This window comes from Fringilla coelebs, assembly GCF_963513975.1.
Source record: "Fringilla coelebs genome assembly, chromosome: 3".
Taxonomy (NCBI): domain Eukaryota; kingdom Metazoa; phylum Chordata; class Aves; order Passeriformes; family Fringillidae; genus Fringilla; species Fringilla coelebs.
The window spans coordinates 62,381,801-62,400,544 of record NC_140030.1 but is presented as its reverse complement, the minus strand read 5'-3'; the positions used below and the strand labels follow the sequence as shown (position 1 = coordinate 62,400,544).

The 18,744-nt window shown below is 40.8% G+C and overlaps 1 protein-coding gene across 1 annotated transcript in view; it reads left to right on the top strand.

Annotated features, from left to right (window-relative positions):
- PHACTR2 (phosphatase and actin regulator 2) overlaps window positions 1-18,744 on the top strand; it is a 72,504-nt gene that overhangs the window by 22,596 nt on the left and 31,164 nt on the right. The window contains exons 2-4 of the mRNA XM_084202535.1: window positions 4,004-4,171; window positions 11,113-11,193; window positions 13,969-14,127. Coding sequence (XP_084058661.1) covers window positions 4,004-4,171; window positions 11,113-11,193; window positions 13,969-14,127 — 408 coding nt within the window. The remainder of the gene's footprint in view (window positions 1-4,003; window positions 4,172-11,112; window positions 11,194-13,968; window positions 14,128-18,744) is intronic.

The following is an 18,744-nucleotide window of genomic DNA, read 5'->3' as shown; positions in this document are numbered from 1 at the left end:
ATAGTCCTCTTTTCTTTTGATCATGAATTTCTTTAAGTCAAAGTCTTTAAAAAACAATCTTGCTTCATTCTGATCACAAGGCCTGGAACCAGCAGAAACACACTGTTTAGTTTACAATAATTGATGTTAGACTTGCTTGAAATGATCTGGTGGGTCATTCCTCTGTTGCATTTTGCTCCTATAAAGTTAGTTGTAAGTACTTATCTGAAAAAAGCGTTAGCGTGTGCCAGGGCTGACGTCTTAGTGCCAAAGTGTACCATGCTCTGGGAAAACTGTGGTGGTTCACACACCTGCCTCAACCACACAGCATCTCTGGAGATCATTCACAGCAGTAAAATGTTTCCTCAGCAGCTACAGAGATCAGCACTGCTTATTGCAAGTAGCCTTCCTGGGATAAGACCTTTTTAGTCATCTCTACGCATTTGTAGGAAAGTCAGGGTCATCTACAGGCTGATCTCATCTTCTCTGGCTGCCCACAGCCTTGAGGGAAGGCTGTCCTTTTTGTACATTTCATCCAATTGACAGCCCATGTGGCGTGATTCAGCTTGGCAGTGTCTCCACTAGCTTTGTTGTTGTTGGCCTTTGCAGTAAGATCTCCTCGTCGTGGGACGTCGATGTGCAGGATTCATATCCTCACTTCTTGTCCTTCTTGTGCACCCAGCTGATCCTGCAGCTGGAAAATCTTCACCTAGGGCAAAGGGCTGGAATATGGTCATGTAAAATATGCAGGTACTATGGCCAGAAGTCCTAGTGTCAAACTTATTAATAATATTTCTTGAAGACAATAAAGTAACTCACTGGCTTTTTGAAGAAGGCAGGACTTCAAGACACTATATATACAAATACTAGAGTAACACAAGTCAGCAAGCTCCTCTAAACCTCAGAGAGCTAAGATGTTTCTTTTCCCCTCAGTTAATATGTATAATGTTTATAATGATTAATAGAAAGTAGATAAGTTCTCGGAGGTGAAAAACACGCTGCTTTATTCTTAAGTAGTACATGGCCTATAAAGCAAATCGTGTGCATCTGAAGCATCAGTTTCCTGTGGAGTGTTTCAAACAAGAGGAGTAATAACTTTTGTAGAGATCTTTCTATAAATGCTCTGAAATGTCTTTGCTGACATTGTGGGGTTTTTTCTAAATAGTTTATTAATTGATAAAATGTGCTAGCTTGTGAATATATATGTATACACATAATATATGCACTTTTGAATATAAATAAGTTCCTTTTTCTAGACATATTACTTTATCTTAGATTATTTCTTAAGTTAGTCTGTGATATCTGGCTATGCTTATTCCTTCTTTTCAAATACATATTTCAAATGAGGGAATTGGTACAAGATCCATGGATTAGTAAATTCCCAATTTTGAACACTTGTTGAACTCACTAGATAAATCAACTCCTTGCCTTTTATTGTCAGAAAGAATTAATGTTAACATCTGTTTTCAAAAGTTTAAATCTTCCTGAATAGAATTATTTTCCATTAATTTTGTGTATTTGCTCAGTTGGAAGCAGACAAATTTCTGTAGCTAGGAAGAATATGATTATTTTGGAGTTACCAGTTTTTCAGCAGAGGGCAGAACAGGGACCAATGTAAATCTGTATTTCTCTGTGAGTAGCTATTGGAGCCCTAATTCTCCTCCATTTCTGCAGCTAGGCACAGGGCGAAAAAAATCTAGATGAGGTTTTTGTGAAAGTGGTCTCCTGCAATGGGCTGCACTCCGTGGCTCAGGAGCACTTGAAAAGATCAGTGTTCCAGTGCTTACATGCCCATGCTGTCTGTCAGCAGGATGCAGGCTCTTCCCAGCAGCTCAGCCTTTCTGAGCCACTGGAGAGTTGAGAATGAGTTTTGTCCTGCTGCCTCAAGGGTGGGTAGGCTCTCACTGGGCTGAGCTGATACCTCACTGCTTCTGCCAGTGAGATACTGCCTGGCTCCTGCCCTGGGACAGGACTCCACAGCCAACAGATCCTGGTCTCTTTTCTTCATGGCTTCACTTCTGAGTGTTTGGATTTACTAGTGCTGATTTCACAGAGAAACCTGTGTTTCTGCATCCCAGAGCACCATGGGAATCTGGACTGGAAGGGACTCAGGAGGTTCCTTGGAGCAGGACTGTTCCTGACAGCAGGGGAGGTCAGCTCCAGAAGGAGCTTTGGAGGTTTGCCTGGCTGAGCCTCCACATCCTCCCAGGACCTGTTCCTGTGCTGCACTACCCAACTCCTGGTGGGGTTTTCCTTTCCTCTTTTACCTGGCTTTTCCTGGCTGCAAACTGTGGCACTCATCTCTTCTTATCTCAGCTGGAATAGCAGAGATAAATTTTGCTCTCTTGTCTTTGTACCTACACTCCAAATAACCGTAATTCTCCCTTAGATCCACAGTTTCCAGCAGAGGCTTCTGCATTCCAGAGGGGACTGCACTCCATAGGCAATGCCTGTGAGCCTGGACAAAAGTGCAGCCCCTAAATTCAGGCAAGGCACCCGTGCAGGGCTCCTGGTGCCTCTCTGCAAAACTGCCGACTGCCTTTGGTGATCCTGACATCTCTCACCTGGCTTCTCAGGCTGTGCTGGGGGCTCGCTGCTTCATCTCAAGGCAGTCTCATTTTAAATCTCTCTAAGGTTCTCCTTGGTCTCCAGGGCACACAGGTGAGGAGATTTAGCGCTAATTTAAAATTCATAGACTTCAACGAAGTTATACAATAAATGTTTCTTGCCAGTACTTTATTTCAAAACATTGGAAATAAGGTTTCTTTGACTCTGTTTGCATTACATCAGCTTTCTCAGAGAAAAGATTTTTTTTTTAGCATCCTGGATCAATCTTAAGCCTAGGACAAATATAGGATTCATTACATGTCATTTGTCTGAGAAACAGAATAATAAGGTTGCACCATGATATTATGTGGCTGAATATGTATCTTTTTAGCAGCTAGGTCACAGGACCAGGATTCAGGAAGCTATTTGGCAAACATAAAATTAGGCACTTAATTCTGTGCCTCATATTTTCCATCTGTAAAATGAGGACATTGGTATTTCTTTCTTTGAATAGCATTTCTGATTTAATGATCTATGATTATCATTACTACTGTTCAGAGTGGCATCGACTCTGTTCCAAATTGGTTATAATTAGAATTTTTAGATGAATGAAAGCAATTACAGAGCCTATATGCCACAAACAGTTAAGCCCATGATTAATTTTGAGTCTCTAAGTAATGGTAGTTACTTTGTTGCTCATTGGAGTAAAATTCAGCACATTGGAAGTGTTTGCAGGACTACAGATGGAAGGCTTTAAAAAATGTTAATTCGTCAATAGAAATAAGTAATAGTAGATTTCTCAGGGTAGTTTATTTTAACTGTATGCTACAGGACGTCGTGGGATGAGTCTTAATTGGTTCACAAAACTCCAAGCTTTCTAAGTATTGGCTTTCATATAATTCAATATGTTTTTGCAGTAAAGAAATCCTTCTTTAAGTTTTGGCTCCAGTTCAAAAGCTTATTGTTAAATATGCTTTGTTAGTAAGAAGCCTGACTCACGGCAGGCTGTGCTGGGAAGGACTGATTACCAGGGATATCAAACAGACCTGTTCCCATTCCACTGCCAGCACAGTTATCTTTAGAGTTTGTTTAAGAAAGGATTAATTTTACCCAAAAGAAACAGTTTATGTTTTCACATTGCAAGGGTTTTGTTTTCTGTGTGATGATAGCTAGTTATTCAACTTCACCATGGATTGGGAAAAACTCACCCAAACATACATTGGAAGAAATTCTCCTGTAGTGATAGAAAACCACTGGACTGTGCAAATACATCAGATGAGCATCATGAGATGCAAGTTCTGGACAGCTGCAATTGCAGGGCTGAGAAGCACTGAAGCCCTGGGCTGCCTTCTGGAACAGGAAAAATCCATGTTGGTGCACACGCAGCCTGTTGCAATCTGGCAGTGGAGGAGTTTAGCTATTGGGTACTATTTTGTTTTCCATCCTTCAGTTATTTTTATTTCTTTTCTTTGTACAGTTGATGGTTTGGACAAGGCTTCAATTGCTAACTCAGATGGACCGGCCCCAGGATCCCAAACTCCCCCCTTCAAGAGGAAGGGCAAACTCTCCAACATTGGCAAAATCTTTAAACCTTGGAAATGGCGGAAGAAGAAGACCAGTGACAAATTCAGAGAAACATCAGCAGGTATGTCTGTAGCCCTTTGGTGTCAAAAGGTAGAAAACACTGTGATGGTTTTGCAGAGTAATTGAAAATTGTTAGATGACAAGGATTATTTAGACATGGTATTTGACATACAGAAAAACCATTTGATCCTTGGCAAGGAAAAGCCAAACCTTGTTCATCTTCTGTCTTGAACCTATCCCCTAAAATACACAGCTGATTTGTTTACTATACATGTCCTCAAATAGATGGGAAAATCTCTCTGTCCTCCTGGTAGTCAGTGACTTGAATTATGAAACAAGCCTTACCTTGGTGGGGACAGAAGTCTGGGGGAGAAGCAGATGTAGCCATGCCCAGCAGAAGAGTCAGGATCAGCTCTGCAGCCCCTGCCTTCACAGAGGCTGCTCTGGCCCTTCACTTCCCCACTGGCAAGGCTGGAGGATGGTCTGAAATCAAATGCTGTGATTGAATTATATTCTGTCTGAAAAAGAGGGGTATTAAAGGCTGGGATTTAGTTAGCCAAATATAGTTGTTTGGGGCCACCTGAGATGCTCTGGGGTGTCCTGGCTCTCCCAGAAGGTTTGATATCATATTTGTCATCCCTGTGCAGACAGCTCTGAAACCCTGAGGCATCTGAAGTGGCTTTAGGCATCCATGTTTAGAAAACTGAATACCACCCTGCCTATATGTGTGTGTGTCTGTGTCACTGCTCTAGCCAAACTTTCTCTACAAAAATCCCAAAATTCTGGTTTGGGATTCAAACATCTGATGTTGTGGTTTCCTAAACTTGAATCTAATTAGAGTCTAGTGAGCTTCTGTGAGCTCTTTAGATTCATTGTCACAGTGCAAGCCCTCTGTCTACTGTCCTCCGAGGCTGTCGGCAATAAAACCAACACTAGTCTCCTGAAGTGCTTTCAAGAGGCTCCCCATAACTCTTAGAGATACAGTTTGACATTTTAAATCCATGCCAACCCCTGACAGCTAGAGCAAGGAGCTCTATGGTTTGACAGCAAAACTTCTAAACCAAACTTTTTTTACACAAAACGGAAAAATGAGCCATTTTCCCTGGTGTCTTCATCACTCCAGATGCCAGCTGAAGTTTTGAACAGATTTCCGAGATCTTCAAATCCTTCTTTCTCTCCTTTTTCTGGTTTTTTTTTTCATTTTCCCACATACCCTGCAACAAACCCCCCACAATTTCTTCTGTTACTGCAAAAAAAAAAAAAAAAATCCCCTCAGTCTGACATCTCCTTCATTGCTTCCCGTTTCCTTCAGCTTTCCCAGCACTTTTATCATATTGCTAAAGCAAAGTTATTTCTAGTTAATGACTCCTGAATGTTGTGCAGCTTCTGCTGGACAGGTATGTGATTTTACATGCAACAAGTTCTTCAGAGTAATAACCATTCATTCATAAGCTGTGTATACAGAGATTCCCTAAACTATTAGCATGTGTTAAACTGCTATGCCATTAAACAATAACATATGTATCATTTCTCAATTTTTTTTAAAAAACTAATATCTGGTAAGTTCATGTTAAAGGTTGTATTTTTTATGTTGTACTGTCTTTCTTCCAAGGGCCTGAATCCAATCTTGCAAGCATGACACATCAATTCTTATAATACCAAGGCAGAGCAGGTGTTAGTATTTCTTTTACAAAAGCAGGAAATTAAGCACAAAGAAATTAAGGTCAACATTTTTGAAAGTGCCTCCTTAGATACTCACTTCTACTTAATTCACTGCTCTTGTTCATGATGTTGTGGTCCCTTAAGACACTGATTTGCTTTTAAACTGTGCATGGGATCACTTATGTTTGTGTATGTGCTTCGTGTGAGGCTGGAACTTGAATTGAGAAGTAGTTTGAATTGCATTCACCCTGCCTTAGATGGTAATTTCAGGGATGAATAAAAATAGTATTCTCTGTATTTCTTGAGGAAATAGACCCAGGACCAATGGAGACTGAGAAGAGGCACTGACGTGGCGAGCTGCCCCTTGTTGCTTGCTCGGTGACATGGCAGAAGGAACTTGCTTATCTAACTTGAGAAGGAAATGGGATGACATCCATTCAAAATAAAAATCCTACAGGATATCCTCTTCCTCACACTCCTCATTCAGAGGTGTATATTCATGACCAAGTGGGGGCTGTCTGTGTGCCTGCCTCTGACATGCAGGAAGCCCATTTCCTGGCCTGGGACCATGGGAGATGATCCTCATTCACTGCCAGTTCCCTTAGCAGGGCTTCAGCATGGTAAATCCACATGCAGCTGGAGAAAGGGTCTCTTCCAAGACAGAATGTGGGCTATTAGAAGGAACTCTCACTGCCTCCTCTGGGATTCAATAGGCTTTTTGAAATAGGTTCTTGCTATGGCCTTGCCAGGACCTGTTCCATGGAGCACTTTTTGTCTTAGGAGCAATTGGAAGATGTTCATAAACAGCAAATACCACAAGCATCAAAAAAGGAGGGATGTTTAAATGTTAGATGTTAATATCTATGCCAGTGTGGGAATGATGGTTGGAATTTTTCCCTTTAGCAGTGTGTTTTCCATGCTTTATCTCAGAAAGTCTGTTCTTCGGGCACTGACTGTATGCTTTTTGTCTAGAGGGCTTTCAGAATCAAGGAAAAACAAACATAAAATGCCATCATCTCAAGGGTTTCTCTCCTCTGCAATGTTTTGCTGAGAAGGAAAAGACAGCAGTTTGTGTCTTGGCACAAAGTAGATGCCACTTCAAAGCTTCGCTGCAAAAGTGTGTATACAGAGAGGGATCAGAAGGCAATTTTAGTTCTTACTAGGTCAGAGAAAAATTAATAACCCAAATGCTCTCAAGCTTCTCTTAGAAGAACAAAACTAAGTACTGGAGAATATCCAGAATCTCACAGCACTCTGAGTCAAAGAAGGGGTTTTAAAACTGCCTGAGGTTTGCAGCTGCTGGCCATCACTAAGCAGTCTTTTTTGTGGGGATGAGGAAGGGTAGGGGGAGAGAGAGAGAGAGAGAGGGAGAGAGAAGCTACTTTTTGAGGTAAATGGTTCCCATTATTAGTGTTACTATCACTTGTATTGGGCAAAACAGCAAATATTTGTGAAGGGCAGTAAGATTTACTGGAGTAAATGAGGGCTGCATACAGTACAATAAATAGACATCTTTTCTTATCGTTGCATCTGAAGTCAGGGCAAGTTCTGCTGCTGGCTGCAGCAGGGGAAGGATTTTTACCTGGGATTTTCTTATTCTTCTGGATCATGAGACTGGAGACTGCCTGCCTGCCTCACCTCAGCCTTCTTCAGTAGGCAAGGACTCATAACCAGTCACCCTCACACTCAGGACTGATCTCTTTGTAAAAAATCTCAATACTTACATGTACACAGGCAGAGAAATTGTTCTTTACATTTTTTTATTGCTGAAAGTGAGAAACAGTATGTTGGTGTTCATGTTGAAATTCTATATTTTTTGACACCTTTGTATATACACATATATATCTACATATCATATATGTGACAGATGTTGAGCTATATATGTTCACATAGATAGATAAACATACATTTTTATATACACATATTGCATAAAAGATTTGTGCTGATAGCATCAGCTGGTCACTCAGCCTAATTGCATAGAGTTTTAGGAATCTCAAACCCAGTCTGCTGAGCTAACTACTTTTGACTACTGCTATGTTTCAATAAGCTTTCCTAAAATGATAGAGTTGCAAAGTCAAGCATGCAAAAGTCAGGAAATGTTTGAACGATGGTGCTGGGTGACAGGATGGTACAAAATACTTTTGTATTTTAAATTACACATTGACTGTGTAAATATGAAATATATTGTGTAATCTAAAATAAACCAAATATATTGCATAATCTGCAATGAACTATAAATTATTATGATGAGTCCAGGCTAACTGAATAATGCTCAGTATAAGTTCCTAAGTTGACAGGCTAATCATTCCTCTTATACAAGAGGACATATTTTTTTGCCACTTCGATTCAAATTAAGATTCTGCCTTTTTCTTTGTATGAATTGAAATTATGGTACTAGTAGTGAACACTAGCTTGATTTTTTAAAATATTCTTTCCATGGGGCCAATAAAGTTTAAAATAAATTAGCTTTTCAAGCTGAATTAATTGAGCTTAATCAGTTTAAATAAAACCACCAATCATGTCTAGCATTTTTGAAGATGGAGGACTGGGACTTAATCTTCTTATCTGTTCACAAATTTTCTAATATGTGAAATGGAGATAATTATGTCTCAGGGTTGTTATGAAACCTGTGTAATTTATGAAATGCTTTGAGGTTTTTTTAGTTGAAGTGTAAGAGGTTCATACCTTTTAATGACAATTGGCATTTCCCATGATAATTAATTCAATACAGTTGTTAATTCAGCATTGAAAAAAAAAATCATCCTGAAAACTAGAGAGATATTGATGGGGAGAGGTCTGATCCAACGTTCTTAACTTGATGGAAAGAGCATTGCTGTTTTCAGGCGGCATTGAATTGTCCCACAGATATGTAAGAGATCACCTCATTTCACTGTCCCCAAGAAATGAGATGTAAAAAGAAAGCAGAGAGAAAAAAAGAGTGGGAATTAAATAATATTTGTGATGCTGAAATAATAATAAAATAATATTTAGAGTGCCGGCAACAAAGCAAATACCAAGTGTATGTGTACAGTGCTCATCCTTCAGGGCTGTCAAAGGAGATTTCACCCTGCTTGTGAATGCACCTGCTCTCTAGAAAGACCAGGACACTCCATCCATGCCTGCCCACATAGTGCTCTGTCTCCATGACCCCCCATCTCATTTAAAGCAGGCTGTGGCACTGCTCCCCTACATGAAAAACTCTTTGCAGCCTGGGGTGTGTTCCTGTGCCAATGTGTGTGACAAGGCACATGCTTTAAAATACACAGGGGAGAAACTGGAAGAGCTTGTGAGTAATTTAGGTGTGGGACCCAAGGCAGCCTAACTTGATCAGAGCTCAGGCTGGCACCCTCTCCCCGAGGAGGCTGGCTGGTACTGAGAGTCTGCAGTGGGCTCCTTCATGCTGTCACATGTGACTTGAATGCTGCAGAGGTCTGACCTTTAATGGACAGATCCCTCAAAGTACCTGGGTGTATAGACACAGACTTAATGCCAGCTTACATTCTTGAGCCAGTAATGCTTGCATTTGTGAGCTCTTGATCTCACAGACATGAGTAGCTGGTGAAAATGCTTACTCCCTCCAGCTCTTTTGCCAGGAGTTGGTGCTGTTTTGATGGGGAAATGCATCCTACATTTAGGAGCTGCTGAATCCCTGCGCTTTTGCAGCGTGAGAAATAAACCTGGTACTGTAACTTTGGGGAGCACAGAATCTGAGGGACTTTTTGCAAGAGTGTGTAACAATGGAACAAGGGGAAATGGCTTTCAACTGGAAGAGGGTGGGTTTAGATTAGATGTTAGGAAAAAATTCTTTACTTTGAGGGTGGTAAGGTGCTGCACAGGTGGCCCAGAGTTGCTGTGGATGCCCCATGCTGTAGGCATTCAAGACCAGTTGGATGGGTCTTTAAGCAACCTGGCTTGGTGGAAGGTGTTGGAACCTGGCTTGGCAGAGGGGTTGGAATGAGGTGGTTTAAGTTCCCTTCCAGCTGAAAGCCAAATTCTATCATTCTGTTCAGCCATCCCCTTCACTGATGGAGAAGGGCAGTGGGAAGCTGTAAGCAGGGTACCTTCAGGCGCCTGAGCTCAGCCAGTCTGGTTGTGTCAGTAGCTGAGCACCTGCTGCTGGGAAAGGTGTTTTGCTAGGCATGGAGGGCAGCTTTCTCCAAAGAGTCAAACTGACTTTTCCATGCCTTCACAGGAGCCTGTCACTCCACTGTATGGCTGAGTCACTCCAGCTGGGCTGGCACAAGTGAGATTAAACACTGCACAAGGTATTATCACTCTGCATACAGCAATTAGACTGACCCTAGAGAGTGTTTGAATTGGTTAATGAGACAAATAGCCCTATCCCATAGCATTAATAGGATGAAGCCCAGCACAGCTGAACTTCACCACATGCCCTCAGCTTGAGGTCCAAATGTCACACGGATTTTGATGTCTGTATGTAAACAGAATCAGGATGGGAGACTGTGAGACTGCCTTTTCCTAACAGGGTAGTCTGGACTTTACAAGTGATGCTCATGTTTTGTGAACATCATGCACCATGGTCCCATGGAACATAACAATAATATCCCAGATCACTGCATCAGTTTGGGGATGGGATGCAATGGGGAGCTATTCTATTCTGACATCTGTAAATGCTTTTCCCTATAAACTATTCAGCAATTTTCCCATGGGAAATAAACATAATAATTAGAATGCTTCGTGCCACAGTCTTGAGGTTTTTGTGTATGAGGTTTGTTGGGGTTTTTTTTTTGACCTAAAAACAGGATGCTGTATTTTTTTTCCATGAAAGTCAACCAGCACCGATCGATGAGGATATTATTCCCTTTAAGAACACAATTTTCTGGCTTCTCTTAAAGGTTGTTTTTGTTGGTTTTTTTTTTCTTTAAACAGTTTGCATGTCACAAGAGCTACTCTGTGAGTTGCTTTCTCTGAGCAGGATTTGTGTCTCGCTACTCAAAACCTGTACAAAGCAGATGAAGGTATCGCCTGCTGAGCTACTCAGTCCAGTCAGTGGGAAAAATGTACTTTTACATGTTAAATGCCTGTGCTAGGATGAGTTCAGTTTCACCCTGAAATTGCTTTTCCCCACTGACCTTAAAAGAAGCCTCAAGGAGACTTGCTGAGCTGAAGATACTGGATCATATGAGTCCCCACTTCCTGTGCCTGAAATTGCAGGGCAATATTTTCAGAGACTGTCCAAGAAAACCCTAACCACTTCTTCTGCAGAACTGGAGGAAACAAGAGTTCTCTTTCTATAAAATAAAAATAGTTCTCTACATTTTTTTCACAATCATCAGCAGTATGAGAATAAATCTATTCTTAACTGTGCTTTTTCTTTAGTGTTGGAAAGGAAGATTTCGACAAGACAAAGCAGAGAGGAGCTGATAAGAAGGGGAGTGCTGAAGGAAATGCCTGAGCAAGGTGATAACACATTAACTAGAATTTAGCTACTAAGCACTAAACATGTGTGATAAAGCCACTTTTGCATTGTTTCCATGTAGTTAAATAGGTATGAGGAGACCAACTGAGAAGTGGGAGAGGTAATTTGGGCCAGCTGACAACTGAAGTTAACTCAGGGGGTTTGTGCTCTGTAACTGCTTCTGCCATAGCAGACCTCTGGTCATATCCTGAAATATTTTAATGCTCCCTGTAAGTAATGTGACTTCTGTGGCTCCTGCTTATTGTTTGCCAGAATTCTTTCTAATTAGTGATAAATCTATTTGTGAGTCAAGTCTGCTGTCTAAAGCCACTAGAGTATAAAATAAGAAATTTTGGCTGAAAAATTAGAGGCTTTGGAACCCAGAAAAATCAATATAATGCATTTCAGGTATCAAAAAGTACCAGTGCTGGGATCATATGGATCCAACCACTATCACACAGGCCACAATCATAAATGGCACCAGCATTAAACAGTGGGCAAGAAATCACTAGTTTCAAAATGCTCTAAGGTTGAGTACCTGGCATTAGCCAGAATTTTCATTTTGAAAAGCATGAGTAAGCCGAGGTAGATACCTCTGTGCTACATCCAATTATGTTTCTAGTGGTATTCTCCCTAACATTCTTCATCTTTTATAAATATAGATCAAATAAAAGTCAAGTGAATAAAATAATTTTCTGTAGCTTAAATTAAACCATTTGTCATTTTATCAAGGAGTCTAAGAACTGCACATTTTCCAAAAATGATTTTCTCCTAGAAGTTGTGTTTTTCTGTGCCATCTGAAGAGTCAGTAAAGTATCAGTGTGTATGGGTTGTATCATACCCACAGATACTTAGCAGCAAAGGGTCTGTTTGTTGATGTGTGACATCCCTTGTCTGTACAGAGTTTGGCTGATTATCAGACGATGACATTCAGCATAGCTGGCTTCTGCACTTGTCTCTGCTACTGTCATTGTCCTAAAACAAGACTTGTAAACTCTCCAAACCTCAGTTTGTCCATCTGTGGATTTGTTGTGGGCTTTGCCACGTGCTTTACTGGGGACCTGTGTGACCTTGTCCTTTGAAGGTTGTAAATTGTATTTACAGTGGGAACAGTTAATGAAATGTGCTGACTTCTCTGGTTGGTTACAGTCTAACATAAATACTATAATTTGTGATAAAATTGTGAATACTTTGGTCATCAGTCTCCTTGACCCTCTCTTCCCTCCTTAAAAGGGGATGGGACCTTGGATTCCTTACAAGGATTGAGCAAAATAAGAAGAGGATATAAATATGAACCATTTTCTCTTCTTCCTCCCATATCAATCTTCCTCACATTGTGCTTCATGTTTGATGAAAATCGTAATTTTTAAGGACATTTTGAAAGAATATGGGGTTGGTTTGAAGGTGCTAAAAATAGAGAGGTAGAAAAGAGAGTTAAGGAGTGTGAAGGTAGTTAGAAGGAATGACTATGGGGATGAAAGCTAAAAGAGGAAACTACACAGAGACTTGAAAAGTGAGAAGAAGCGAGAGCATTTCACATGGAGTGAGGAAGAATGAAGTGGAAAGTGGCAAGTGCCACTTGGAGGCAGGGGGTGTTTGCAGAAGCAAGATGTGAATAAGAGGTGGCAGTGTCAGATGTGGAGGCAGAGAGGAAAGAGTGGATTTAAGAAGCCCTGGAAGAGAGAAGCTGAAGAAACTGAATGTTGCAGTTAAGTGCAAGTGTCAGCTGTAGTAAATTAGACTAAGTTAGGAAGGCAGAACTCATTTTTTCCAAACCAAGTTGATGTTAGAATGCGGAAGGTAATGAAACAATCACCTGAATGGGAGCACCCAAGGTGGTAGGACAGAGGCTGCATAATTATGTTGAAACCAGGGAAGTGCCAAACATCCAGGTCTGATAGCACACAGCAAGGAAGAGAAGTGGAATTGCCACGCTAAGTGAAGAATCAATGGGAGGAATCAGAAGAGATGCCATGTAGATTTGCTTACTTTTTGGATGGACAGCAAGAGAATCCTGCAAAAAGAAATTACCAGAGAAGAAAATCAGCAGCAACTTCCAAGTGCATGGAACAGAGAAAGCTGTAAGCCAGCAAGAGTAGCACTTTTCAGCAATATAGAGACAAACAGGGAAATAAGCTTTTTTCAGAATAACTCTGAAGCTGAGCTAGTCTGGGTAAGTGAGTAAAGTACCATCAAAGCTGAGAAAGAATTTGACTTGCAGAATTTTAAGTATGATATGATGTATGATACAGGAAGACTTCACCTTGGTTCTTAAGACTGGATGATCTCTTTGTGGCATATTTTTATGAAGTAAAGGGGCACATACATTCTGAAAACTTCTGTCAGAATTCCTGGCATGTTTACATGCTGGAAGTGCCCCACAGTAGTTCTGCAGCTGTGCCCCCCCGTTGTCCATTTCTGGAATATGCTGGAACATATTACAGCTTTGTTGTGGTCCCTGCACACATTTCTTTGCTGTGTAAACCAAGCTGCAGGGATAAGAGAGCAGTTCACTCATTAACAGAGATGAAAAAGGCAACCAGCAGGGACTTCCAAGCCTACTACTGCAGAGGTGTCTACCCAAAGAACATGAAAGCCTGTAGAGTTTCTTTACAGAGTTACTTTCCAGAGCAGATCTACAGCCTGATGTTTCAAATTTCAGTAAGTCTTTCTCCTTTTCTTCCACAGAAGCTTGAAAGCAGAGGGATGCTGTGTGTTGTAAGTAGGTGCCAAGTAATTAGTTAAACTGGGCAATGACTCTTTAAATTTCATTTCAGATGGTGATGTAACAGTAAATTTTGAAACTTCAAATGGACACACCATAGCCATTGGTGAAGAAACCATACAGGAAGAAAATGTGGTAAAAGCCAGTGGAAATAATGGCACTTTATCAGAGAAAGCATCAGCATCAGAAGGAAAAAAAGAAGATCAGAAAGGTAAATTAATGTATTCTTCACAGATTGTTTTTTGCATACTTTAAATATTAACATGTTCTTCCACTAGCATCTATACATGCTGTGAGTTCTGTCCTGCCACAAGGATGCCAGCAGAACCTGCTGAGAAGATAAGACTTGTGAAACACCAGTATTCCCTCACTGGTAGGCATGCCTTTACCTGTGCATGTGGTAAGATAATAAAGAGAAGCATGATCTGAACATCACAGTGCATGCAGGGAGGTTCAGTTTCCCAGTTCACTGTGAGCCTTCCCTTGTAGCCATGGCCAAGCTTTGGTCTCAGGTTTTCTTCTTATGAAAGAACACACTGAGTGCATATGCATCACCTTGCAGCATCATTGTAGAAGTGCTTGTGGGTTGAATGTTCAAAAGTGTTTAAGTCACCTGAAAACCATCTGTCATTTTGAAAGTAAGCTCAGCACTCATTCCAATTGGTTTTCATGGAATCTTAAACACTTGCAGTCCAGCACTTCAGACACATTCAAGGGGCTGTGTCACTACTGCAAACAGAAACAAGGCCATTTATGGAAAATAAAACCCCACTTTACAGGGTTTTCTATAGATGAATTGTAGTAAATACTGGTAAATATTTAACAGTCCCAGTGTCCATCTTAATTTTGCTGCCTTTACTCAGATCTACCTGAGTTTACTCATAAAGGAAATATGATTAGTATGGAGTCACAGTATTTGAACCAATTTTATTTTCTTTCTCTACCATCTTGAATAATGCACCGCTTCTTTCCCCTGTCTAAAAGTGTTCTTAACTAGTATTTCGTTTATTGGATTTTCCTAGCAGAAAGAGCAAAGATGCAAAAGATCAAGACCTTCATGGCTGGCTGAAGCCACGGAGGCAGGACAGAACAGCCTTTCCAATGTCTTCTGCTAAACTCTACCTAGTGGTGAAGGATCCTCTGGAGGTTGAGAGGGTCAGTTCAGCTAACAGAAAAATTTGAATTCTTCTCAGAGCTACGTAAATCACTTGGCTATTTTAAAAGTGGATAGATATGCAAGGAGAATCTTATGAGATTTCTTGTACTTCCTGTCTCCCAACAAGGCAGAAATACAAGATTAGCCTTTGTCATGACATTTAAATACGTCTTTCTTTTGGTGCCAACTAGAACCAGATGTGTATTGGGTCAGGGGAAAAGAGTTATAAAAGCCATGGAAAACTCCTTTAAAATGGTTCAGTTTAACTTAGGGGTTAGATCAGACCACTTATTATTTTGTGCATCACTAAATACAGCCTTTTGGAACTGTCAGGACTTGGAAGTTTTCCTAAGGTACAGTTTATTATTTTAGAAATACACATTTCTAACCGTGTTGAAATCCCCTCTAGCTGACTTTGCAGAATGTAGAACTCCAGTGAAGCAGGAGGGGTTCAATACCTATTTCAACATCTTATTAGACTCTGCACTCTCTACATATTGTTTTGACCTTATGGGGAGAAATTAAAAATGATTACTGTACAGGAGTAGATTCAGTACAAAAGAAAGTATAGCTATCAGTCCAGTCCCTCTCAGAAAATTAAGACTATGTGGAGGAAAGAGAAGAAAAACAAAAAAATGAGCAAAACTGGCATTCTAGGCTTCACTGAATCTCAATATGATCATCCAGAAGATGCAAACCCCCAAAAGTATACTTTCCTCTTGAACCTAAACATGAAGTTCTTCTATGAGTTAACATATTGAGTCCCCTGAAACAAAAGGAGACTGGCAGAGCAAGGAATCCACAGCTGCAGTGGAGGTTTGCTAATGCTCACAGAGCATCAAAATCAGAGCTGAAGCAGGAATACTCAGCTCACTGTCTTCTGCTAAGACCAAAAAATGTTCTGGTGCTTCAGATGACAACCCTCCATGATGAGAACTGGGATGGGTGGATCGAACACTAGCTGACAGTCAGGAGTAATGGCTGCAAGAGGTTCATCTTCAGCGAGGCTAATGTGAGGCTTCTAAAGTCATGAACTCAGGTGTAAATCTTGAAGGAAGATGTGTGCACCTGCCACATTTGTAGGACCCAAAGACAGGATTAATTCCTGCTGCTTAGTAGCACGGTGTTGTGCTGCATTTCCAACTCCCACCGAGTCAAAGTTTGCCAAAAAATGCATCTCAGCTTTGTGAAGTTATAAGGTTATTTTAAAATGCTCTTAAGAAATGGTGGTGATCTTTACTTGCCCCCTTGTTCAACTGGGTCTTGAAAATGGTCTTCTCATATAAATGTGATGACTGCAGCAGCCAGAAGCTTAAAAAGAGCAGATGGTAGAGGCACATTGTGATAATATGGTGAAAGCTGGCAGCAACAGGTTGTAGAATGTGGAATATATTGGGAGTTAAAACAAGTTAAAGGAGGAAAGTTTTTTCAGCATGAGTTATGGAAATACAGTATCCACAGGGCAAACAATAGGCTCAGCAATGCATATAAAAATGAGTAAAGCAGAAGCAAGTGTAGGAGACAATCCCTGAACGTTGTTCCCCTTGCTCCCCTTTTATATGTGATGAAAAATTCTCTTGAGGAATTTAATAGTATAACTGTTACTCTTTGTAGTAATGATGATAGTCATACAAGCAGGGTGTTTAGAAGAAAATTTCTCCTTTATGGCAGGATGACAAGAAACAAGTGACAGTTTAACATAAAGCAGCTAATTGATGGATAAAGCCTTGCTATTGAAAAATCAGATAAATCTTTTTCTGAGATCATTTATTCACGCTGTGCTTGCACTGGGTTGACTTCTGAATTCTGTTGTTTTGGCTAAGGAAAGTCACTAGCATCTTTTGCAGAAAATAAAGAGTTAAACTATAGCTATTTTATCTGTGAGCCTTGCAAGGGATACAGAGCAGCAAGTGGACAGGCAGCAATGTCAGAGAACACCCTGGGTGTCTGGGCAGCAGACTGAAATCTCCCGCTGTGCTGGGCTCCTGAGCAGTGCCCAGAGCTCCACATTCCAGGTGGGGTCTGAGCATTGCAAAGAGGATCCAAGCAAGGGGATCTCTGCATCCTGCCCCCTGTAGCAGTGTTGGACAAGATCAAAAGCCACATCAGTAGAATAGGTATCAAAATTGTCACTGTTTGTCTCCCTGGATATCAGGACCTAGCGTGGTGATGCAGCATGCCTGCTGCACGTGGTAAAGCCTCCAGGTACTATCTCAGAGGTGCTTTTCCCCTTCCAACCCTCCCAAGTTGTCTCTGGAACAGAGATGTACGAGAGAACCCCTTATTTGTATCTGAGATCAGTTTGTAAACTTCGGTCTTACTGATTTTTGTCAAAGCAAGAAAAATCTTTTGATGATTCTTGCAGATGGTTCCAGATTTCATAGTTAGCTTGGGCTTGAAGAAGTGAAAGGCTCAGTAACCATCAGCAAGATACTGCCTGAAAAAAACAGGAAGAAGTTCTGTTTTGCATACCATCAGTCAGGTGTGTTAGGTGCTGCTTTGATAAATAATTGCATTGCAGAAAGCCAGAGCTCTGTTACAGGTGCTGTGGGTGATATGGGGCATAAGCTTCTGGAATGTTCCTGGGACATTTGCAGGAGATCAATCTTCTCAGGTTTCCTCATGTCTGAAGTAAACATGGGTAAAGGAAGCAGTTTTTAGTCCTGTTTCCAAATGAATTGTTGGGATACATGTGCATATTTTTTCTCCAAGAGGTTAAGTCTCATATGAGAGCTGGAAAAGGTTCCAGGCCTTAGTATGTTGTGTTTACAGGTTCCTTCCTCTATATTTTGTCTGCTTTCTTTAAATCTGCCATTAAATTTAATCTTCTCTTTTTCATATGGGTAACCAAAGAAAAGAAGGTTGGAGGCACAAACTCTGGTCTTAATGACCATGCATAGTTGCTCTCTAATGCTTTAGTTTGTCCACCAAGGAATGTTCTTCAAAGTCTAATTTTCTAGGTTCCTTTTCTCAGAGGTCTTTTCTGTATTTCCCCAAAGCAGAACAAAACCTGTTTGAATATAAGGTAGTAACCCTCATCTTCCAGGGTCTCAGACAAGAGCCTGCTTTGTCTCAGAAGATTAAACCTGCAAACCAGTCACTGTGAGAAACTAGGCAGATTTTCATCACTCTTGTGTCCCTAGCTGACTTCCTGCACTCCTGAGCTCTGTAGATCATTGATATGAGCAGCATACATGAAAGGTTGTGGGCTTTTTTGCCTGACTCCCTAAGAATCTCTCATTCCAGCTAAGCTATTTGCTGGGTGAAACCAGTTCTTCTAAGAATAGTATATCTTCGATTCATCACCTGAACTATGTAAATGAGGCTGAATCCAAGTATTCTTAAAAGGAAAGCTACTCTAGATAAAGCTGTGTTTGGCTAGAGCCTGTCCACTAAGTCAGCTGGGCTGGCTCATGCTGGTAGAGTGATGAGAGAGGCACGGGCTTTCACCCACAAAAACTGAGTGCCTGAAGAAAGCTCCTGACTGTAAAGCTGGTTTGTTTGTTTCAGGTATTTTCTTTTATAGAAAACATATCCTAATATCCTAATGTGGCTCCAGAATTAAGACTGTGTACATTTTTTAAGGAACTAACTATTCAATTACTTGTGTATATCTTTACAGAAAGTATAAGAGAATGCAGAAGCCTACATGCCTTCCACCCTCCAGGATTC